Raw genomic sequence first — 25,576 nt, forward strand, 5'->3', positions numbered from 1 at the left:
TGTGTTGTAAACATGTCTGGAGCTGTAAGAGCCTTGTAAAATAAGATGAAAATTTTAAGAACTTAATTATGTGTGCACGAGGGGGAAAGAGCTCATTCCAATGCAATGTGAATTTTCTGGTAGACATAAATTAATGTGAAACAATAATTAGCCCTGCAGTAAGGCTTGCATCAAACCTATAATGTAAGCACATTTTTTAAAAACCAAAAATGGATTTATGACTGCAGGTTCCTCACTCCCATTTGAGTACATCTTTACTAGATATAACTCTGTAAAGACTGCAGTTGTAATCCACCAAGCATTACTGCAGCAGGCTCCCCTTAACCCTGTGGCCCCAGCCAGGGCCAGAAGATATTTTTCTGCCTGAGGCAGAGCAACAAGTTGTGCTTCTACCATCCCCCCACCAGTCAAACTGCACAGTACCCAAGACCAGTCAAGTTATTTTGGCACCTGAGGCAGAAAAACTCACTAATGCCTCTCCCCCTCCCTGGAGCAAAAATAAAATAATAATAATAATAAATAATAAACACTTTGCTGCTCTTTCTTGACACTCTAAAAATGGCTGCCTGAGGCAGCTGCCTTGCTTTGACTAACATTAGGGCCAGCCCTGAAGGTCCCAGCTGATTCCAACACAGGCGAAGCTTTACATTCTTAAGGAGGAAGTGCAATTAAGTTTCAAAGCGTTTTAAAATATTTATTCATACTGCATCCTTTTCTGAAGATACTTTTGGTTTGTGATTTTCCACCTGATAAATGATTTCAGAAACACATCAACTCTGAGGTGAAATACTTTGGGGTGGAGGTGGGAAGTGGGGAATGAGAGCCAGAATCTTTGAAGGACAGGAGGAAGCTAAGGGGAAAGCAAACAGAGCATAAAGTGAAAAACAGTCCACGCTTCCATGCTACAAATATAATGCAAATACACTGTAAATGTTACTACAATGCAACCGCTTTGAGTCAAAGAATAAGTTCCTTCTCCATAGAAATTTCCTGATTGGACTAGGTGGCAAGCTCATAGAGAAGGTAGCTTCTGTACACAAACCTTGTGAATGTGAGAAATCATGTGAATGGGAGCTGTGATTTAGTGCATTCTCTCCTGAGCCAGCTGCCAGGTGGGCAGCATTAGCATCATTCGGCTGTTCAGGAAGGGAAGCAAAAGGCTGGATATAATGTGCCTTGGTCATTCTACTTCCCATTCAACAGCTGGTTAGAATGACTGCTGGTTATCTGATAGGTTATGTGCATGCTCAGTTGGACAGAAGCCAAAGGTCTTAATACCTGCCTTCAAAGAAAATACTGACTGTCTAAGGCAAGGGTAGGCAACCTGGTGCCCTCCATAAGTTTTGGACTACAAATCCTACCATCCCTAGCCAGCATGGCCAATGATAAAGGATTCTGGGAGTTGTAGTACAAAGCATCTGGGGAGCACCAGTTTTCTTACCCCTGGTCTACAGACTTTGGATATGAGCCATAAAGCAAGAAAGTCAAGGATATCTCACCCATTAATCTCATCTCCCCTCTCCTAAAATGAAATTTTAAGAATGATTCATTCTCCCTCTCTCTCCACACACACACACACTGCAGGGATTGTGAAATTCACAGGGCGGAGAAAGGATTTTGTTGGAGAAAATCTCTCCAATGTTCATGGTCATTTCAGAGGGAAAAGTGGGGTTCAACCTCCCTTTGCCCTCAGGGTGACCATTGCAGGGGATGGATTTAGGCTCAGACAGCACCTCCTTGTCTCTGAGCATGATTTCTCCCTGCAGTCATTCCGGAGTGGAAGAGGGGGCTAAACTTCTCTTTATCATCTGAGGAACTGTTGGGCGGAGGAATTTGTAGCTTCCTGTGTCAGCTGATGAAGCAAGCTGTGCTCCCTTCTTTCAGCCAATACAACTCACTCCCTGTCTCTGCTCAGGGCTAGATCTGCACTCCACTGCCATGGATAACCCCTGGCGACAACAGGGCATATGCGTATAGCAGTCATGACGACAGCCAGTTTTTGTTGGAAACACGAGAGTTGTTTTAACTCCAGCTCCCTTAAGGGTATTTTTTCCCAATATAAAATATTTTCCTGCTCCAGCAATTTGGGTTCCCAGTGCCTCGACACACAAGGGACCCAAGTACACACACACACACACACACACACTCTAAGGTGAAGATGTGCTGTGGGAAAAAACAACCATTCTTCTACCTGAGATGTTTCCCTCTGTAAAATAATGCTAATCATGTCAGATATATTTTAAGATGGCTGTTTACCGTGCAAACAGACTGCTATCTCCAAAACCCAAATATTATTCCTGTTTTTAAAGGGTGACGCCTGTTTCCAGTATAATATGGAATTGGTGGGAAAACCTATCATACATATACTCTCAGCTAGGCAAATTATTTAAATGCAACTAGAAAATTTGTGGCCCTTAATACAGGGGAGATTTTTACCCTGTGGAAGGGATATCTCACCATGGTATTTTAAATTATTGTAACACTTCATCGCTGTATGTGTGAAAAGTACATTTTGTGGTTACAGAGAGAAAGGATTTGACAAAGGTGGAGGCAAGAGAGGTTGTAGCTTTTTCAAGACAATAGTAATGCAATTCAATCAGAGTCTTCGTCATCAAGGTATTCCTCCGCATTGCTTAATGTTCGCATTATGTCTGGAAAGAACAACAAAACCATGTCAAACTGTCAGTTAAGAGAAGGGCAAGACATTTTGAGTGTTTTAAAAAGATCTGTCATCTCCTGTACCTCAAAGTTCTATTAAGCCAATTTCATCACATTTTCTATGTATCTTGATATTCTTATAATAATTAAAAAGGCCTCCTCTAACATCAGCTTGGCATTCTGCCATGATTATGAAGAACAATTTCATCTCCCCCTGGATCTTCAAATACCTTTGAAAAGACTGAACACAAACTGAGTTCTGCCTTCTGTGAAAACAAGTCTATTCTACAGGGTGCTATCTGTCTACTAGATTACAGCTTCTCTTGGGGTGCTTCCAGATGATAGCTTCTAGTGCTACCAGTCAAAAGACACTGTATAGCTATTTCATCTTTCCATTCTTAATGGACTTTCTGTGTTAAGAAAAAAGATAGAAGAAGAGGTGCAGAAACCCAGGAAGATTATAAAAAGATGATTTCATCTGAACTCCTCATGAAGTTCCATGAATGAAGCAAGGCAGCTGCACAATAAAAGCCTCATCTAGAAACACCCTGCTATCAGTTCATTATTATATGTCTGCCTTGAGCAGAGGGACCATTCCTAACCTCGTCGTATAATCCCACTTTATGTAATTGTTCTGGGTGTACTCAACAATTCATTTATTGATGCAACATATCAGAAGAATATTTGGAAAACCAGGGGAAAAAACTTACCTTGCCCTTGTTTCTTTTTGAGCAGGGAAGCACAGGCAGCATTAGTAGCCATGTCCAGAGCCAGTTTTTTCTCATTGTTTCTCAGATCTGTTCTGGCCCCTTTATGAAAACAAAAAACAGGACATTTCTAATATAAATTCATAAACCGAAAAAGCTAGAGTCACACCTTCACTCTCCTTATTAGCACTTCTCATCTAAAATTGAATTGTTTTTCCACTTAGTTCCCAATGCAAAGTATATAGGGCTTTCACTGCAGAGATGCCAAGGGACAGAGCGATACCATTCTGCATCTGTAGAGAGCCATGGCCAATGATGGCTTTCAACTTCTACTGAAAGCTCAGACTATATGTTAGAATCACAGAGTTGGAAGTGAATTTGTAGGTCATCTAAGGTGCCTCCTGTCAGAGGACTCCTAGCACTACCAGTCAAAAAGCATTGTGCAGCTATTCTGCCTTTTTTTCCTTAATGGATTTTTTTCTGGTAAGAAAAAAAGATGAAAAGTGGTGGAAAAGTGTGGGAGGATTACAAACTGATGACATCATCATCTGGACACTCCATAAAATTGTGTGGTTCAAGGTGACTACAGAAAAGCCTCATCTGCATCTGGAAGCACCCTTAGTCTAACTGCGTACTCAGTGCAGGATCTACATCTTTTTCTATCATTATGTATAAAATCTGCATGATGTAAACTCCTCAAAATTAGTGAAATAATTTCTAAGACAAATGAGGTGGCCTTTATGATCCAGAATAAAGCCAGCACTGCCCTATACTTCTCCCTAGGCAGAGAGAAAAAAGAAAGGGGATGTTCTATATAGAAGAAATGACACAGTAGCGTTTCACATGTCATCGCTAAAGCGCACCAGCAATGGGGCCCTTCAGAGAACTACTGCCCGTAGTAGAAATGTAACAGATTTGCTACTGCATTCTTGGTCTGATTCTGCACCTCTATGGATGTGGCATTATACGTAATTGCTTGAAGGTCTACATCCTGGCAGCAACAGTGACCTAGGAAACAGCAATATGGAATACACAGAGAGCTTGGTCCACATTTCTTTAAGGGACCTAGGAAGCTCATCTTAAAATCTCACTGACAATTTCTGTCCACAGACAACCTGGGAAGCAGTGGTGACTTCTTGGGATCTGAGCTCAACAGGTATGCCAAATGGGGAAAGAATGGTAACTGCCTTGTAGAAGATAAAACGAGTCTACAGAATCAGCCCATTTCCAACACACACTGTGTATTAGGCATGCAAATGTGTATAGCTCAGTTCAGATGTACAAATGAGAGTGGTCCCTGGATGTTCCATCCTTGTGCCCCACCTCCCCTTCTCCTTTCTCAGTGAACCATGATCAATCCAGGAAGTCCTCAATTAACCACAGTTTCCCTTTACATCAGAACCAGGAAACTGTAGTTACTGGGGTTGGAACAACATAAACAACAAATCATGGCTTGTTCTGATCCTGGTAATGGTGGTTTCCCAGTTTGGATATAAAGGGAAACTATGGTTCATTAATCCGGGAAGTGTTGAACTGTGGTGCACCAAGAAGGGAAAGGTGTGGCACAAGGACTGAGTGTGTGGGCACAAAACTCATATATTTCTTGACTTATTATGGACATCCGAACTGGGCCTATGTCTATGACAGAACATGGATGAGTTGGCAAATACGAATTACCTTTTGCCAGCAGTGTTTCTACAATATCTGCGTAACCCTTCCATGCAGCAGCATGCAAAGCTGTGTCTCCCAGTTTATTCTGTGAAAGTAAAAGGGAAATAACCATCAGGGCTAAAATGTGGCAATGAAAGTTTAGTTCAAACCAACTGCAAGCAATCATATTATTGCAAATCAATTATTTAAAGCCATTCAATATGTGATTCCCTACCTGTTGGTTTAGTTCTACATTTGGCTGCGTCAATAACACTTCCACTATGTCTACAGAAAGTGAAAAGAAAAGGAAAAACCTCATGAAAAATTGGAACTTGTTTTCTTGTACTCAAAATACAGCAGGAAAGTCAGGATCCAGACTCAGCCAGCACAGAATGCCCATATTGTTTTAAAAGCCTATGAAAGTTGAACTGAGAAAAGACTAGGAAAGAATCTTAGGTTCTAGTTTACCCTTGTGTAGGAATGGGAGAGAAATTCATTTGGTTCACATTTGAACCTAGATAAGTCGCACTTCCCAAACCAATATGCAAACTGAAACGTAGTTATCCTACAATGTTTACAATTCTCTGAATTTTGCTGTGTTGTTCTCTGAGCAAAAATTGTGTACTAACGTGCATATATTAGGGAAAAATGCACACAAAAATGCGTATATTAGTGAAAACAATGTTTTAAAATGTATTCTATTAGGGAAATTTGCTTGCAATATATTATGCAAAAATGCATACAAAAATGTGTATACTAGAAAAATTCATACAAATTTTTGTGCAGACTAACAAAAATGTGTGAACTGATGAAGAAACAGAATGGATTTAAGATTGGAAAAATGAGGAACTGAGCGAAACTGAAATTGACAGATTTGTCCATCCTTACCTTTGTGACCGCCATGGCATCCCCAGTACAAGGCTGTGCTTCCAGCTTTATCTAAGCCATTGACACCAACTCTGTTATCCAGACATTCTCTCAACCAGCTCAGGTTTCCTGAAACAGAAAAAAATATTTTTTATAGAACACAATTTAAAACAAAAAACAAACAAAAAAATATTAAATCTAATGTATCAAGAACCATGAAAGCCATTATTATGTGGTGCATTTCAGTTTAAATACAGATCAATTTATTATCAAAAAAGGAAGTTATCAAATCACATTATTGTTGCATGAATGAAAATCATATGCAAATGCTAGCTTCCATTCAAGACTCTTCTTGAACCTATGCATTATGAATTGCCCAGATAATCAAATGTCACATGTCCAATAAGGAAGAAGTCTTAGGCTGCAATCTTATACATACTTACCTAGGAGTATGTTCCATTGAACTCAATGGGACGTATTTCTGAGTAGACTTGCACAGGATTGCACTGTGCATTTGTAAAATCCAAGTATGTAAAATGCTTGTTTCACCAATTTACAATAGCACCGATCCAGTATCTCCTGCATACATGTGGGGGTTCCTTTCATTTCAAGAGTAGAGATAATCTTGCATTGGTGCCAACAGCCAAATCAAACAACTGGTGAATGCCTTTAGTAATAATACTATGGGCAGAGCAATCCTAAACTGGGGTGGGAGGAAGGAGCCGCCATTTCCTAAACCCTGCCTGCTTGCCCCAGCCATGGCAGAAGAGGAGAGGTTGAGTTCTGGGGGCACAAGAAACCGCAGTGGGGGAGGGAAACTTCTATTGCATGAGTGGAAGTCCACTCGCACAACTTTGCATCTCACCTGCAACATTTATATTTTAAAGAAAATTCAACAGCCTAATCAGTTTCATCTTCACTGAACTCAATGGGAAGAGGCCAAATGAACTCTTAAGTAGTCTAGTTAATTAGGCTGTGGTCTGACTATTGCTGCTGTAACTACCACTATTTAACATGGGCTGGCAACTGAAGACACAAATACATCACGGATCTGCTTATTTCAAATTCCATCCAATTCTGCACCCACCTCTCTTGGCAGCTTCGTGCAGGGGATTGTCAATGGATTCTGCTTGCTCAGCCACTAAAACAAAAACACACAACATTTTAACCAGCAGTATTAATTTCTGCATCTTTTTAATTTTCTTATATTTATATCCTGCCTTTTTTCCTCTTGCAAAGAACCCAAGGTGGCTTACACAGTCCTCCTCCTTTCCATTTTATCCTCACAACAACCCTGTGAGGTAGGTTAGGCTGAGAGTCAGTGACTTGCCCAAAGTCACCCAGTGAGCTTCATGGCCAAATGGGGACTAGAACCTGTATCTCCCAGTCCAGTGCTCTAATCACTACACCACACCACCTCTCTTGCTACATGGGTCTAGATATGAGACTTTAATTTATTCCTTCTAAGCACTAATATGTTTAATATTCATCAATAGACATAGATATAAAACATACATTGAATTCCATACTGTATAAACTATAAATAAATAAAAACAAAAAAGAAACCTGACACTAAGTCACAAAGCTCCAGAGATCTTGACTGTGCTTAATGGTGCTCTTTCTTATCAGGAGCTTCCCATTCACTTCAGTGAATGAAAACACACATGCAATGGAGTTGCACACATACAGCTTCCCTGACACTGAAGTGAACAGGGAAGCTCCTGCTTTTCCAGAGTTCTGGATACATAATGGAATTATCAAATGTAGACAAGAGCTTTTGGATTGGAGCTTAAGTCTTTATCCAGAAACACACCCTACTGCCGTGACAAATTAAAATGAAATTCCAGAAACAATTTATCTATTAGCTCTGTGACTCTGGGATATAGCTACTGTTGGCATAAGATAAAAAATGCACAAGCCACACTGTGTTGCCTGCAGTAAAGGGCATTCCTTCTGTTCTATTAGGACAAGAGGCAATATTTTTAAATAACACGAATTTAAAATAAGGGACACGGGGTAATGATAATTAGGGCTAATCTGTAAGACTAATCTTATAGTCTGGTGGGAGTCTGTTACTGACACAGAGCCTGCTAACTAAAATTTTGAGTCCTATGTTTCAGTGTTTCCAAGGCCTCTTGCATATCTTATGGGAATTTCCTCCACAGAAGAAAACATAAAATTAGGGGAAAGATGAAGTACTAACTACAGTAGTTTTAGGCAAAGTGCTTCTGGATAGGCAGGAATCTGCAAGAGTTTTGCTCTCCCAGGCTCTATGCTGTTGCAGTGAAAAAAAGATAAAACAGTTGGAGAAACCCTTATTGCTGAAAACAGATGGAGAAGCTGTGAGACGTGGAGGGCTTCGTTTCCCCCCTCCCCGATCTCTTCACTTTATGTGTAGCCATTAGATTAACTTCCGTTAACGCAGAACCTGGCTGCCAGAATCCTGACTGCTTCAGCTAGAGTTGCCCAAGAAAGCTCTCCTTCATTTACTGCCTCATTCTGGGGCTTGGAAAGTGGTGATCAGAGACAGGTCATTTTGGTGGTGCCCTCCACACACATCTCTGGAATGCTCTTCCAAGGGAAGCTTGCCTAGCATCAACACTGCTGTATTTTTAATATTTTAGTATTTTAGTATTTTTAAAGTGCAATCCTTGGGTCCCTAGTCAACATCCCAGGGACCATAGGACTGTCTAGAAACTCCCCTCCGAGGCTGTAGACAGAGCTACAAACTCTGAGGTTGTTGTTGTTTTAAATGGTGCCCTCAAAGACCTCTACCCATTGGTTTCAATAGGAGAAAAAAATTAAACAAGAAGAACCGCTTGTTTAAATACCAGGAAAAAGCTACTGCCCTACCTTCTGCACAACTAATTCATAAAACGGATCTGATGGCTTCCCAGTGCCAAGCGAAGACCTTATTTTCCCAGGCATTTAAACCTTTCTTTTGTCTGTTTCATTCAGGTTCACATATCATTTTTATGCTGCTTTTATAGATTTGCTGTTTTTAGCTTATTTTTTATGTATTAGCTATTTGTCTTTTTAATATTTTATTGTAAGCTGCTCTGAGTGAAGGGTGGGACACACGTTTTAATAAATAAAATGGCATTTTTTTCAGCCCTGCAGATGGCACAGAAGAGTTAAGCCGCATGTTTCTGAAGCAGCCTTTCACCCTGTGCCTAGTGCTCATTTACTGGTGGCTTGTTATGACATTAGATTAGAAGTAGGGTACTAGATTCCCTTTGGATTCTACTCATATATACTCCCTAAATAAATTATACAATTACGAATTCCTTTTTCTTCTATGGTAGATAGGTACATCCTGAAAAGCAAAATGAATCAGGAACATACCATAGTTGCTGGGGATCAGTCCAGTTCTTCCTTTACAGGTTCCCTTCCACCAATTGGTGTCACTCTGGAGGAAAAAGAAAACAACACTGAAAAAGGAAACCATCACTCCGTTTGAGAGTTATTCTGTCTACATGATACGGCTCATTTGTTAACACACTGTATTTATGAACTCACCATATCGGAAATGTAGATAATATCCCCTTCTTCAAAATACAATTCATCTGGCTGGAACAATAAATAGGGTGATTGAGTTGATGGGCTGATTTAAAGCATCATTTTAAAAGCATGGCATTTTTGGTTAACACCCAACCCCCAACCCTCCTACCGCAAGGTCAAAGTTTTAGGATGGTTTCACTCAGCTTGAGGAAGACATACAAATTATTGTTCTCTTGCACAAATGGTAACTGGCCATGTGAGCTGCACCCTGACTCCAAACTCCAGGTCTGCATGTGCCTTTAGGAGTGTTTCCAAAACCAGTTCGCAGGAGAGTTGGCTTTATTATTGTTGTTATTGTTATGCTAATATCTGCCTGTTCCATTCTCTTTGAACACAGGAACTCATGCAAGAAATGGAGCAGAGGCAGGGATGGTGCCAGGTTCGAGGGGCTCAGCAGCAAGGGCTGTCTGCTGGGCCCCACTAATGGTGGCAGGTGGTTGCAAGCCGCCCACCATTTTTGTTTTCCCACAATTCTCCAACACAGTGTTTCTCTAGGGCATTGCAGAACATTTTAGATGGTGGGCAGTTTGCAGCTATCCACTGCCAAGTAAGAATGGATCCAGGGAGAGTGGGTGGTCCCAATCCACAGGAGGCATCAGCACCATTGGACTCTTGGCAGCTCCCTCGTGGATGCTGGGTGCTGAGCCTGGGCCTGAATAGCGGAACAAATGTTTTTAAATTTAATGAATTGCACTCTTTGCATTTTTTTCTGTTAATTTTTTAAAAAATGCTTTCTACCCAGCACTAGATTTATGAAAATGGGCATCCTATGCCAAAATGTACTGTGCGACCTGTGAGCAGAAAACCTCTGCTGTTCTGTTCTTACAGCCAACAAGCTTGGGAGCCTGGGCAGGGCCACCACAACCCTGGCTCACAAGGCGTGTGCTGAGGAGATGAGGAGATAATCCTGTACTGAGAAACCAGAAGGTAAGGAATCTGAGAAGGGTCAAAAAGTGGCCCTGAATAGCCAAAAAGTGGAGGAAGGAAGCCAGAACTGAGGAGTCAGTGCTGTGCACAGGGAGAAAGGGGGAGGAGCAAGAAGAGTGATCCAGCCTGCCTTGAAAAGAGGCTTAGGTCTCTGCCCCAAGGATTGTGGAGAAAGCAAAGGAAATTGGATGTTTGCTGTCCCCTGATGCCACCTGCTGGTTTGTCTTGGAATAACAAACCAATTAACCACCAGAACTGCGGAAGGACAGGGCAGAAGGGATCTTCAAGTGGCTCTCCTGACTTCTTTTTTCTGTTTACTTAGTAGCTGATGGGGCACTGATTTTAATCAGAATAACAACAAAAACCAGGGGATCCAGTCACAGATCACCTGTGTCATTTGACCCTAAAGTCTCATACGTAGCTAAGGGAAGAGTTCTTGCTGAGGGCAGTTATCAACATCTATCCCCTCTACCTGCTCTCAAGGCCCTGCACACACATTTCTTACCGCCCCTCTCCTCTGCCACCTTTCACATACAGACACAAGCCCCACACCAATACAGCCACACACCCAAGCACACAGGCTCCTTAACACCTTTCCCATCATCAGGTCCTGCATCTGGAGGTCTGCTGTGATATAGATTGTATTCTGCTTGCCATGCTGGCCAGGCATTTTCCTACACCTGGAAATATGGTCATTGCTCCCTGGTCTTGTGATGAAAGAGATCCATTCTGCTCTGAGTCATGGGGAATTTCAAATTAGCCCACTGCAGACAGTCTAAATCAGGCTGGCAAAGGTCATTAATTTGGTCACCTCTGGTGAGTAAAGACAGACTCTAGGTGATCTCTCACTGTGACTTCTCTCTCAGGATGTGAAAGGAGAAAGAGAGACATGATATCAAACAAGACCTGCTATGTTCACCCAGCTGGGCAAATCCAGCAAGTCTCATTGGCTGCTCTCTCTTTCTGTCTCTCCCTCCATCTCTAGCAAGGGGAGAGACACAGAAAGAGAATGAGAGTCCACAGTGTATTCTCCCAGTGAAGCTAACACAGGGAAGCTAGCTGGCTGGTCTCCTTTTGCGGGGTCAGTTTCTGAGAGAGACTGGAAAAGTGCAGCTAAGGAGACTGTGCTTGGTTGGTCTTCTTTCCCTTGGTCTTCTCAGAATGTGGATGAAGGAGCAGAAGGAAAGGAGGGTGAGAACGTGAGACAGGAGATCACTAGCAAGGGAAGTTTAGGACAGCTGATCCATGAGGAGGGTATTTTTATTTATAAGGTCACTTTAAACTGGGAAACTGCTACGGAATTACTTTGCTTCTGGGTTCCATTTTGCAGGAGACCTACTCTGTAGCACAGAGCTTAATTAAAGTCTGTTATTAGTTAAAAGAAAGAAAGAAGAGGAAAGCAAGCAAGCTAGGGGTGGGGGGAGAATGCCTCATCCAGTGTTGTAGCAGAAATCGTCCGGGTTTCCATACTCTGCAAGCCATTAGTGAAAGGATTTGTAAGAGAAAGTTACCTTTAAGCTTTTGCCAGGATATAAGAATAGCCCTCTCTGTGACTGCTCAGAAGATGTGCTGAATCAGGAAGAGTAAACCATTCCAACATCTTACATTTTGTCGAGCTTTTTATCCAACAACCAATTTATCTGCCATCATTTGCTGAATGCTTTCTCTTTAAAGGATTCAGATAAACATATGGAAGCCACTCAAAATGTTGCATGACACCACATTGCTATGCCGTGTCTCTCCATGTGCGTGACAGACGATAAGGCCTAACTTCTCTTACAGTTCTCTTGATTTTAAATTCGTAAAGTTTGCCCTACACTTCCTTTTCTATTTCTCTTGTCCGTTTTAACTTGCTTGTTCAGGAATAACATCTGCTGAGGCCAGGGACATCTTCACACAAGCACTGCTTGAAAAGTGGCTTTTACACCAGAGAGAGGTGGTCATGTGCACCCACAAGAACATGCATGCTTCAGTACTGGCAAACACCAGTGCTTGAAATATGCACCAAAAGCCAAATCCTATATAGGGTTAAGATCCATATGACTTGTCTAATTTTATCTAGAGGCTGTTGCACAGATGGACATGTGAATAAGACTTTTATCCTGAGTACATACATAGAGGATCACATTGCAGCATCTATCTCCAAAAATTTCTGATCTTTTACCTCTACAGATAAAATGGAAATATCCCTTCCAATGTTTTATGGTCATAAAGAAAAGATTGGCTTTAACTGCCAAAAATAAGCTTTCCCTTATTTATTTATTTATTTTTAGAACAAATGCAGTATAAATACTTACAGTTCTAGGTTCAAACGTATACAGGGCTCTAAAAACTTTGACCTGTCCTAAAAACAGAAAAGGGGGGGAGGGAGAAGCATTAACAACAGCATACGTCTCATTTCTGTAAGGGAGACATAAGCATTTATGTGAAGAGCCCAAATAAATAAGGGTAAATACTATCCGCAAATAACAATTTAACTGCAGTAGGCCTACTGATATCCAGTGTGCTGTAGTACTTCATGTTGGATTTGGACTATTGAGACCTGGGTTCAAATTCCTGCTCTCTCACAAAAAACACGGAATGACATTGGGCCAGTAACCAACTCCTAGGCTAACTTACATCACAGGGTTGTTATGAGGATAAAATGAGCAAGGGAGAGTCATGTATGCCACCCAGGAGTTCCTTGGAGGAAGAATGAGATAAAAATGCAATAAATAGATATTGCTGTTGTGTATTTAATGTACATTAGGAGTGCCATTAACCAGGGCTCCTGCTTAACTAGGATTTCAAACCCAACAGAGGTTAACCCCCCATAACACAATTGGGAGATTATATCTAAGGTGCGTTTGCGGGAAGAACACGAAACAAAGCAAAATTAATTAGACTGGGGACATTTTGCAGGACATGGCAACCTCAACAACAGATGGAGAAGCTACTGAAGGAGCGAGGAGGAAGCGGGAGAGGAACAGGAAGAAGCTACTACTACAATCATGAAGGAAACCAGAATTTCTTCTTCCTATCTCCTAACTTACAGTGCTATCTTATGCATGTCTGTTCAGAAGGAACCTCCACTAAGTTTATCAAGTTTACTCCCAGGAAAGTGTGTATAGGATTGTAGCTGGGCAGAGCAAGTGGGGGAGTGGAGCGTTGGTCCTAGTGAAGTGGAATTGAGATTGTAATTTGGGTTAAGGAAGCAAGAAGTCTTGGGCTGGCACTGTAGTTATCCAAGTCTTGGAGCCAGAATTTGTGCTAAGATGTATTCTTATGTGTTATTTGCTGACTTCTGGACAATGCTGAACAGCTCTGTTATTTGGCAGATTCAGGTGTGTTTACATTAAAGTCCTAGCTTTTTAACACAGGCTGATATTAATCTGGGTGCAGATCACCACATGCAACTGGCACTGCCTGGTGTCAAGCACAGAGACTCAATTCTATTTTATTTACTTGCTTGCAAAACTTATTAGATACCTTCGCCAAGATCAAGGTGACATACATTTCAATAAAACAATCATTCAAAAGCAGCAGCTTTAAAATTAAATAAAAGCCTTCTAAAAATCATAGAGCGATAGAGCAACAATAAAAATATTGAGGGTTTTTGTGTGTGTGTCATGACACATTTAATGGGACTTAACCCAAACTAGGCATGATGATGGCAGATCTTTAGATATTGATCTGTTCCCCTTTTAATAGCAATGATGAAACCTTTTAATAACAGAATGGGCACATGAGTGACAAGTACATAAGTTTTCCGCCACCCACAGCTTACTGCCACCATCTGTCCTGCCCGGGTGCTTTTGTTCTCAACCAAGCTCCCATACTCAAAGTGTGCTTGGCTAGAATAAAAAGACTTGGACAGAAGGGCAAAGGAGAAGACCTCAGCAGGTAAGGGGAGGACTTGGCAACCCTCAGCTGCATGCCCCTTTTTCCTATGACAATGGACCTCCTACCCCAGAGCTGTTGGACCACATTCAGCCCAAGGGCTGAATTCAATTCTGGAGGAGCCCTCGGAGGCTGCATTTCAGTGTTGGGCACGGCCAAAGGCAAAGGGATGGAGCCCAAACACTACAAAATACCAGTATATTTTAGCTTAAAGTCCTTACTGTTAGTAACCAAGCTTTAGGAGAGGTATTTCTACCTTTTAGAATGGGAAGAGAACTATGCAAAAGCCAGGAAACCATCAAACAATCTGCAATTGGGGGAAAGGGGGTGTGGCCAAGTGGGTAACCCCAGAAGGCAGGACTGGACCCCCAGACAGGTTGGATTTAGCGTGCGGGTCTAAAGTTCTGCACTCCTGGTCTACCCCATCTTTCTGCGTTATTGAATTTTGTTTCATTCGAAAAACAGCAGAACATGACCTGCTCGCAACCCTGAACGCAAATGTGGTCACATTTTTTCGAAATACTTGCACATTCTTGAGCGTGCGATTGTGTCTGCAAAATGTGTCCTATTGAAAAGCGCCCCCTTTAAAATGCAGATTTTTTTTCAAAAAGGACATGTTTTCGTGCTTTAATCAATGGGGGAAACGCACATTTTGTAGTGTACTTTAAAAATTGTGCATTTTTCCTGTTCAAAAATGTGCACTTTTCTTGTTAAAAAAATGGGGGAAAAGACACTCATGTTTGGGAAAGGGTACAAGATGAACTGAGCATCAAGGTGGAAAATGGCGAACCTCAATAAGCTCGTTCTCCCAGCCCTACTCCTCCCACATTGAAATTACCATCACAACACATATTGCTAACATCACACCACACTCATTCAAACACAACTGCTTTCAATTGGTTGTTGTTGTTGTTCAGTCATTAAGTTGTGTCCGACTCTTCGTGACCCCATGGACCATAGCACGCCAGGCCTTCCTGTCCTCTGCTCTCCCCCGGAGTGTGCTCAGGTTCATATTCATTGCATCGGTGATGCTATCTAGCCATCTCATCCTCTGCCGTCCCCTCCTCCTTTTGCCTTCAATCTTTCCCTGCATCAGGGTCTTTTCCAGGGAGTTTTCTCTTCGCATTTGGTGGCCAAAATATTTGAGCTTCAGCTTCAGTATCTGTCCTTCCAATGAGCACTCAGGGTTGATTTCCTTTAGGATGGACTGATTTGACCTCCTTGCAGTCCAGGGGACTCGTAAGAGTCTTCTCCAGCACCACAGTTCGAAAGCATCGATTCTCTGGCGCTCAGCCTTCCTTATAGTCCAGCTCTCACAACCATATGTTACTACTGGGAAAACCATAGCTTTGATTAGACAGACCTTTGTCGGCAAGGTGATGTCTCTGCTTCTTACTATGCTGTTTAGGTTTGCCATAGCTTTCCTCCCAAGGAGCAAGCGTCTTTTAATTTCATGGCTACAGTCACCGTCTGCGGTGATCTTGGAGCCCAAGAAAATACAATCTGTCACTGCTTCCATTTCTTCCCCATCTATATGCCAGGAAGTGATGGGGCCAGATGCCATGATCTTAGTTTTTTTAATGTTGAGTTTCAAACCAGCTTTTGCACTCTCCACTTTCACCCTCAACAAGAGGCTCTTTAGATCTTCTTTGCTTTCTGCCATTAGGGTGGTATCGTCTGTGTATCTGTGAGGTTGTTGATAATTCTCCTGGCAATCTTAATTCCGACCTGTGATTCATCCAACCCAGCGTTTCTCATGATGTACTCTGCATATAAGTTAAATAAGCAGGGCGACAATATACAGCCTTGTCGTACTCCTTTCCCAATTTTGAACCAATTGGTTGTTCCATGTCTGGTTCTTACTGTTGCTTCTTGGCCCTCATACAGGTTTCTCAGGAGACAGGGAAGGTGGTCTGGTACTCCCATCTCTTTCAGAATTTGCCACAGTTTGTTGTGATCCACACAATCAAAGGCTTTAGCATAGTCAATGAAGCAGAAATAGACATTTTTCTGGGATTCTCTTGCTTTCTCCATGATCCAGCGAATGTTGGCGATTTGATCTCTAGTTCCTCTGCCTCTTTGAAACCCAGCTTGTACTTCCGGTAGTTCTCGGTTCACATGCTGCTGAAGCCTTGCTTGTAGGATTTTGAGCATAACCTTGCTGGCATGTGAAATAAGCGCAATTGTACAGTAGTTTGAACACCCTGTGGCGTTGCCCTTACATTCCATGGGGTTTTCTTGGCAAGAATACTGGAGTGGCTTGCCATTTCCTTCTCCAGTGGACCACACTTTGTCAGAACTCTCCGCCATGACCTGTCCATCTTGGGTGGCCCTGCACGGCATAGCTTATGGCTTCACTGAGTTATGCAAGCCCCTTCGCCACAACAAGGCAGTGATCCATGAAGGGGGCTTTCAACTGGACTTAGAGCCAAAACAGGTAAGACAATGAGAGACCTGTACATTTAAACAGAGATCTCTCACAACCAGGTTCAAAGAGAAGGATGTAAACATAATCAGAAAATACAGGGACTAAACAAACAAGCACCACAGAAATACTGCAGGCTTTACATTAAATCAGCATTCCCTAACCTGGCACCCTCCAGATGTGCTGGACTACAACTCCTATCATCCCCAGCCAGAGGCACATCAAGAGAGTGCCAGCTTGGGGAGGGCTGTGTTTAATGCACACAGAAATCCACCATTACTTAGCAGTAAACTGCTGGAATCCTAATAAATTTAAGATTGAATATTTTACCTGTCAAATGTGTTATCATTACCCCTCCTCCGCCCCACTGATCCTCATGACAAATCCAGGAGGGAGGAAATTATGCTCTAATTATTTCTCTGTTTTCTTATGCTTTATGTCAAGAGCAACCACAAGAGACACATACTGTTTCCTTTTGGACTTCTATGTATTATGGCTACCTTAAAAGGACACTCAGGAGCCAAGAGCAAGATGCTGTTCATAGAAGCTTTCAGACCATTCCCCCTCCCGCCTCCAACTCAGACGATGATTTGTTTGGAATTATGGCTGATATGTGAAGTTCAGAAAAACCAAGGGCTGCTGGAAACCAGCAGTGATAATTGGATCATAGCAATTACAAAAATGGCAACCTCTAATATTCTCTTCTCTTAAGCAATATTTTTTATAATAATTTAACATTAAATTGCTTTCCCAGAGATGAGAAAAGTTGTTCTTTAAAATGATCTAGAGATTTTTTTAATCACAGCAGCACTTTGCGAGGGCTGTGTTCAACCAAGCAGTAGTGTTTCCTCAACAAACAGGCTACTGTTTTTTAACACTAAGGCTTTTCTATCCCTCCTTTCCCTCTGACCTTACACCAGCTCCTTTATATCATCTTGCAGTCATTTGCGTCATTTTGTAGTCATCTTGCAGTCATTTGCAGCCTTCCCCAACCTGGTGTCTTCCAAATGAGTTGGACCGGAACTCCCATCATCCACAGCCAGAATGGCCATGCTGGCTGTGGATGATCAGAGTTGTAGACTAACTCCATCTGGAGTGCACCAGGTTGCGGATGGCTGGTGTAAAATTATTCTCTACATTAAAGTGTTACTGTCTTTCTTATTTGCCTCTGCAACCTTCACCACCCACCCCACCCTACCCCACCTACCTCAGCCCCAAAACACATGCCAAACGAGCACATTTTAACATGTGAAGTTGCTTGATTGCAACATTTTTGGTTGGGCTGAACATCTATGCAAGAAAAGCTTTCGACACTGGATGAGGGAACTGAAATTGCTTCTCTATTGCAAATAAAGAGTTCTGCGGTGGAGTGCCCATGCTGATTTCGGAAATGATGAAGAACTAATGCAATATGATACTATCATGGTTCTCTGGTACTGGCCTGGACGACATAGAAAAGTGACAGTTCTGCTTGTGTACAGACAAAAGAATGCCAGTGAGTTTCTAGGGTTCATAATACACAGGACGTTGATAGTTCGATTTAAAGCATTTCTATCTCACCTTTTCCCAATAAGCCCGAAGCAGCCAACATCGTAAGTTAAAATAATAACCTAACCATTTTAACAATAGTTTGACAACAACAGGATATACAATAAAGCAGCCATAAAACAGTAAAATAACAGAGAGAGAGAGAGAGAGAGAGATTAAAAATATAAACAACCCACAAAAATCATTTAGCCCCAGCAATCAAAGCCACTTCAAAAGGAGAGCAACCATTTATGGCCCAAAGCTTTCCTAAAAAGGAAGGTTTTGACCATGTTATAGAAAGCCATTGGAGAGGGGGAGAGGCAAAAACCTCCCTCTGGAGGGAATGCCAGAGCCCAGATGCAGCCACTGAAAAGGCCCTCTCCCTGGTTCCAAATAGGAGTATTTCTGGGGACACTGGGACACATTCTCTGACAGTGATTCAGTACCTGTACTTAATTACCTGTGTTTTTTCCCCCTGCTTGCAATCTTCAGTGGGAGATTGGGAAAAGGGGATCTTAACCCTTTCCTCTCTGCCAGTTTTCTGGTAGAGAGGAATGATTTGATCCCCCCCCCCCCCAATGTTTAGCTCTGTGGGAGGAAAAAATATGGCTATCCGTTTCTTTTTCCTCACCTGACTAAAAGCTGTTTGGGGGAAGGGGGACTTATATGTGGGAAACTGGCAGAAAGCAAAGGGTTAGGATGTCCCCCTTTCCCTGGTGGAGATTGCAGCCTTGATGTTTGCTTTAGTTTAAAGAAAACAAGGGGGGCATCGAGAGAACTATATGCAATTAACGTCACATTTTCAGAGCCCAATAGGTTCTGAAAATGGAATACATCTCTGGGACCACTTTGCTGTGGCCACTTCTGTGTAACCTAGCAACTAGAATGGACTCTTTCTAGGCCTAGCCACTAGTATAATGTAATAGTTAGGAGAATGAGCTTCAAGGTTGGAAGTCCCCTGTTCAAATCTCACCTGACACATGAAAAAAAAAATGTGGTAGTGATGGGAGGGCTTCCCACGGCCCATGCCATGGCTCAGAAATAAGCCAATCGACTTCCCCAAAAATATTTATTTTATTTTATTTGTTTATATCATGCTTTTTCACCAAGGTTTTAAAGGCAGTGTACATTTTCTCCCCACATTTAATACTCACAACAATCCTGTTAGGTTGGAAGATAGTGACTGGCCCAAGGTCATTTCGTGAGCTTCATAGCTCAGGGGCATTTGAACCTGGATCTCCCTAATCCTAGTTCAACAGTCTCGCCACTGGACCAGGCTAGCTTTTAGGAAAACTTGAAAATCAGCTTGGCATATTTCAGAGCCAACAAAATTAGGCTTCCTAACACCTCTCTCCTGACACCTACCGTCTTCTTCCTGAATCATGGGGCCTACCAGGTTTTAACAACCTCCTAACACATAATGTATCTTTATTGAACTGAACCAAGAGCAAGAAAACAAACAAACCTCAGGGACTTTGTAGGTAAAGTTCTGAGGGGATTAGTGATATCTTGGACCTTCTAGTCAGAATAATTGTTTTATTGTTTTAACATTTGTAGGTCACCTTGATTACGTTTTGAGGAAGGCAAGTTAGAAATTCTAGTAAAACAAATTAGTAAAATAATTAACAAACATGAAATGAAATAAAAATGAATAATAGGTCATTTGCAAAAGGTTATTTATGCCTCCTGAACTTTTATTTATCTGAATAAAGGGAAGGGGAAGTCACTGGAAAGCTATAGCCTGGCATTCAAAAATCCATTTTATTAATAGTTAGAAACAAAGCTACAGTCCTGCAAAACTTAAATGCGTGTGGCAGGATCAGCTCTTTAAAAAGGCTTTTATCCAGCCATTGTTGCATTGTTCACAGTGTTTATTATTTCAGGAGTCAGCAGTCCACATAAACTTGGCATTCAAAGAGCTCTACAGAATGAGCCCCAGAAGCTGCCCACATATTGAGATTAGCATGTAAGAAAAGCATACTGCAAAAAGAAACGTTTTCCTCTCTATATTATTGCTATTTATACCTCAAATTAAAAAGCAATAACAGCAGACTTTAATTCTGACTGGGGATAAAAAGTATGTTTTTCCATGGAGTTTTGCCATTTTCCCTAGATCTGAACCTAAGGCTGCAAAACTAAACACACTTGGTAGCAGTGAACACACTTGAGCACAGTGGACTTCACCTGTGAGTAAACATGCATAGGATTTACCTATTAATTTTTCAACCTGTTCTACTTCATTTCCCTTTACAGTGCAATCGTATCCGTGTTTACCCACAGGTAAATCCCACTGTGATTGATAGGGCTATTTCCCAAGTATGCATGCATTGCATTGAGTTGTTAGTCTTTCTTTTTAGATATTGCAACATATTTAAGGTTTCTGTTGAAAGGTCAAAATGGAAATTCATAGACGTAAACAGGAAAATCTGTGGCAGCAAACACCCAAGCAGTTGTCACCATGGAACAGCTCGCAAGAGAACATTTTTGCCCCTCAAATAATGGTTCTGGACTGGAGTGGAGGTGAAAAGCTAAATTTTGCAGACAGCTGATAAGAAGCTACATCTTCCTGGGTGCACCTTTTCCAGTAGGAAACCAAAACAATAGGTTATTGTACCAGATTTGCAAAAGGTGGCAAACTCACATGCTGAGGTGAAAACTTTTTGTAACTTTACAGTTGTTATATGTAATCCTAGAAGGTATATAAACTCCAAAGTGTGTGCAATAAACCGGAATTAGAGCTTCATTCAACAACTGAGCGAGTGAATCATAAACCACTTAAACCGGCAAACTAGCAATTTTGAACTTAAACCACTTTAATCTTATTAATGTCACTGGGACTAAACTGGTTTTAAGACTGTGAATTCTTGCCATGTAAGTACAGAAACAGGGGTTAGACGCTCTTGAATCTGCGCCATTTGCCCTTTATTCCACCAAAGCCCTCAATCTCCCTCGACCATAAAGATCCTAATTGACTCCAATATCTTATGGACTTGCATGAGATTAAATTTTCCATAGCTGCTTATGTCACATCAGAGCAGTGGAAATAGTAGCAGTGTTTTTATAACAGTTCAGTAACCAGGGAATAGCTTGGGAAGAAAGTTAGGGGGTCTTTAATAAAATACACAGGCACCATCCCTGGCTTTGCCTAATTTTGGCATATTATAGGTCCCAAAGCCCATTATGTGCTAACACCCCTGGGCAATTTGAGTACTGCTTGGCTCCCTGTTACAGAAGGTGAAGTAGGGCAGTGAAATTGAGAGGTTATTAAGTAATAAAGCACCAAAGACATGCTTTCAGTAAGAGATTTCAAACAATTTTTGGAGTGTTGGGCCAAACTAGGTGGTACACATGAGTTCCATTAACAGGATTTCCCACATTAAAAAAATAAAACAAATGGGGACGGATGATTCAGATTGGGACTGTGATGTTTAGGAAGGGCTTTAAGCTGTTCCCCACTGTGTCATTTTCCAAATTTAAAAGGCTCCCTCAATGCTGTGATTGCCCCATGAGGAAAAAACCTCAGGTCCCTGAATCTTTTCCCCCTAGAGGCAAATTGGGGCATTTAAATTGGGAATATGAGTCAAATCTCCCTTTCCCCAGTGGCACAATCCCAATCCTCATGGTGAGAGATCCTGCCATTGCAGTATTATACTGTTCATTACATATATTTCAGAGAGGGCTTTTTTCAGCTATCCTTTCCAGAATTATGACTGAAAATGATGTGGAAAAAATCCGCTACTTGTTATCCAGTAAATATAAATGTATAATATATAAAGTATTACATGAACCTGGTGCCTATATTATGGACTTTTCAGCACCAGGTGAAGACTTTCTATTCTTCCAGGCGTTTTAAGAATTGTTTTTAATGCTTTTAGATCTTTTGCACTGTTTTATTTTGCTGCTGGTTTTACTTTGGATGTGCTGAATTGTTTTTACCCTTTGCTGCTGCTTGTATTATGTGCTGTTGTTATCATTGTTTATGGCTTATATTGTATGTTTTTAATTTACCTGTACACCACCCAGAGAACTCTGGTTATTGGGCAGTCTAAAAATGCAATAAATACATACATAAATTAACCTCCCACCCCAAGTGAAATTAATTAATTAACCTACCCAACCATTGTGTTCATCATTTGAGGCCTTGCTCCATGCCTTGTTGCCTTCAGAGGTAGGATTGGCGGGGATATGGGACTGGGCCTTTTTGGCTGTGGAACTCACTCCCAAGAGAAGTTTGGTTGGCTCCTTTCCTTGCAGCTTTTCACCAGATGTTTGTTGCAGCTTGAATCTCTGCTCTTTCAATTGTTTTTAATAACTATGTTTTACGGCTCTCTGCTTTTATTGTTATATTTTATTGGAAATATAGACGAGTATATTTTTAGGGATGAAAGTAATCTTGTCACTGTTTTAAGGCAGGGTAGAATAATTGTATAAATAAATACGTTATTTATTTTATGTAAAGGATAATTAAATAAATTATACAGCATTCATAATTAAATAATTTGCACTTGCTGAAAAAAAGAAAACCCACAGGCAAATTTTGTCGAACATTATGTGGCCTCCTGTTGTGGAGATTTGATTTGAGTTTCTCAATTTGGAATTTCTCTGTAAGCTGTGTCTGTCATTCACTTCTTTAGTCTCAGTGATGGGAATACAGTTAAACTGTTTTAAGTTTGTGAATTCCTGCTACAACAGGGTGGCCATGTGTTCTGTTTTACAGAGGACAACCCTCTATTTGAAGGTGTCCTCCTCAATTTGAAGGGCTGTCCGGTCTAAGTCCGGTTTAAAGACAAAAAAAATAAATAAAAAAAAAATAAGAAGACAGAACAGAGGTCTCAAAGCTGTCCATCAAGAGTTAGCTCCTGGACAGCAGACTGACTCATCATCAGACAGGTCACCTGGTCACAATCTACTCTGCTATGGTGAGACATACTGTATTTTTTTAAAATTATAATTATTTCCAAATTTGCATCTATACCTACAAATGAGTATATGCAAATTTTATACAAATCTGTACCCTCTCTTGTCTTTTTTTGGTAATGCATTTCCTCTTTTTTTGGTTTTGGCAATACATAAGTGGCTTCCCTATGCTACAGGTACAGAACCAGGGGGTCTGCACTATTTGCTCCATCCAACTTGGGCCCTCACAATGGACTCAACTTGAGAAGTGTCCCAAGCATGTTTGGGGAGTGCATCCTATGTTGCTGGCCTACTGCAAAATGCACACTGATCCTCTCTTGGATCAGCAAAATGACCTACTAGAAAAGCCAGGGAATATCAAAGAACTGGGGCAGAGATTCCAGCAGCTGGTTGCTCAGCATCCTTGATTTATCTGTATCCCTCTCCTTGGGACAAATGTTTCATCTATCCAATGGATGTCCTGTCCTGTCATGAGCAACAATTTGAAATCAAGAGTGCAATCCTATGCCTGTTTAGACAGAAAGAAGTCCTACAACTCCCAGCATTCTCCAGCCACTGGAGAATGCTGGGAGTTGTAGGACTTTTTTCTGTCTAAACAGGCATAGGATTGTGCCCTTACAGTCCCAAGTCTGTGATTCTATTGAAGCCACTGGAAAAAGTCCCAATAAATGGTAAAAGGAACTTCTGCCATACAGCCAATCCAGATGTGTGAATGAGAAAATAGCCTTTTCTTTTTAAAAAGAGAGACATACATATATACATACACACACACACACCCCTAACACATTTTCAGATTGTATTATTTTTAGTACTTCTTATACATAAACTTTATTTTGGCTTGCAAGTAGTTGAGAGGAATGCTATGAAGGGGGCTTGCCGCCTTCACTCTCCTTGAGACGCCAGATTTCCACCCAATGTTGTTGTTTTTTCCACGCTTTGCTGCACGTTGGACACACAAGCCGCCAAGAAGAGCTGCTTGCCGGGGCACCTCTCTCTACCTCCGGGCGCAGTACGCCTACGGAGCTGCTCCTTCGAGTTTTTTAAAAAGTCTCTGGAGTCTGACCGACTCTGACGTGCTTGATTATGCCGCGGGGAGCGGGGCGGGGGGGGAGGGGGCGGCTTGCGCTCACACGTTTTTTAACTGCTTCGTAAGCTGCATTAATGCACCACAGCTCAAGCCCCGGAAACTCTTCCGCAGGGGAGTTTGCAAACGGCTCTCACACGATCGATGACCCCCGCGTTGGATCTGCTCGGCCGCCGCCGCCGCCCCACCTCCGGCAGCACACGGCGCATCGCGACCTCCGCGCACTTCCTGCCCCAAGCAGGCCGGCGGGCGGCGAGCGCTCCCCGCCTCTCTTCTGACAGTGACAGTCTCACCCAGAGCCACACCCCGGGTCACACAGGATCCCTGCGCTCCCACGCGACCGCCGCCCTCCGCGATCTCTTCCTCTCCATCTCCGCCGCATCGCAAAGGGCGACAAGGAGAGGAAGAAGGGGACGGAGGAAGAAAAAAACGGGGGGGGGGGGCCGCGCGCGCTACGGCGGGGAGAATCGATTCATTTTGGCTGCCACACGCAGAACACGTAACTGTTATTCCGGATCGCCCCAAGTTATGCCGGTGGGTGGGATGGGGTCCACTCCGTATGGCGCCGCTCCGCGGGTGGCGCTTGCTCAAAAGCACGATCCACGTGTCGGCCAGGACCCACTTCTCGCCCCTTCCCCCGCTCTCGAGGGCCAGCGGCTTCCCCTCTCAAGCCGTCCCCGGCCCGCTCCCGCCAGCCCCGGGTCGAGGCGGCGGCGGCGGCCGCAGCAGCTCAAGCTGCCTGCTACCAGGAAGAGGAGGAGGGTTGGTGCGCGGGGCACCTCCCTTACCTGGCTTGGCTGGTTTAGGTGGCGGCTTGGACATCGCTGCGCGCAAGTTGCAAGGAAAGCAACTCCCCGGCCGTGAATCGGGTGCTGGCTCGCTTCCGAAGGGTCCCCGTAGCACCACCGCCGCCGCCACCCCTCCGGCGCGCGGGCTTTCCGGGGGCAGGCGGCGTATGCGCGGATCGAGAGCGACGGACCGGGCGGTCGGGCTGCTGAGCGTCCCGGACTGCAGAGGGCTTTGGCGAGCGCACGAGCTGCTTTTGCAGCGATGAGGAAGTGGGAATCGCACCGCCAGCAGCGACACGGGCTCTCGGGCGACGCGCCCTCTAGGGGCCGCGGAGAGACGCGCACAGCAGGCATCGAGAAAGCGTGAGCGTGCGGCGCGGAAAGAAGGAGCAGGCACGAGCCTGCCCGAGCCCAATTGCCCTACCAGGCGGCGCGCGTGGGAAGGAGCGGACGGCGAATCCCGAGCCAATCAGCGCGCGCTGCCCCCTCTACGGAGGGGCGGCCCCCTGTGATAAGGTGCCCGGGCCGCGAATCTTGACCAATCAGGAGGCATGAATGAGATCACTATGCCTGCTGTAGTTGCATC

General features: G+C 42.9%; 1 protein-coding gene across 4 annotated transcripts; it reads right to left on the reverse strand.

Moving 5' to 3' along the window:
- Positions 1-673: 673 nt before the first annotated feature.
- On the reverse strand, positions 674-25,406 carry OSTF1 (osteoclast stimulating factor 1). Of its 4 annotated transcripts, XR_014787751.1 has the most exons (11): positions 24,991-25,218; positions 12,668-12,714; positions 9,402-9,452; positions 9,228-9,291; positions 6,970-7,023; positions 5,904-6,011; positions 5,251-5,300; positions 5,043-5,121; positions 3,369-3,467; positions 1,442-2,651; positions 674-1,324 (listed from the first exon to the last, which is right to left on the reverse strand). XR_014787751.1 is itself a non-coding variant. In XM_084834281.1 (10 exons), the coding sequence occupies exons 1-10, from the start codon at positions 25,022-25,024 to the stop codon at positions 2,593-2,595; spliced, it is 645 nt and encodes a 214-aa protein (XP_084690407.1). In that variant the 5' UTR covers positions 25,025-25,218; the 3' UTR covers positions 674-2,592. The 4 variants fall into 4 exon arrangements, 3 of the variants coding, with proteins under 3 accessions (XP_084690407.1, XP_084690405.1, XP_084690406.1); XM_084834281.1 differs by having other exon boundaries at positions 674-2,651; XM_084834279.1 differs by lacking the exon at positions 12,668-12,714 and having other exon boundaries at positions 674-2,651; positions 24,991-25,359.
- Positions 25,407-25,576: the final 170 nt, after the last annotated feature.

Source organism: Heloderma suspectum, chromosome 2 (assembly GCF_057233095.1).
Source record: "Heloderma suspectum isolate Gila_16-S chromosome 2, 16-S_ref, whole genome shotgun sequence".
Lineage (NCBI taxonomy): Eukaryota > Metazoa > Chordata > Lepidosauria > Squamata > Helodermatidae > Heloderma > Heloderma suspectum.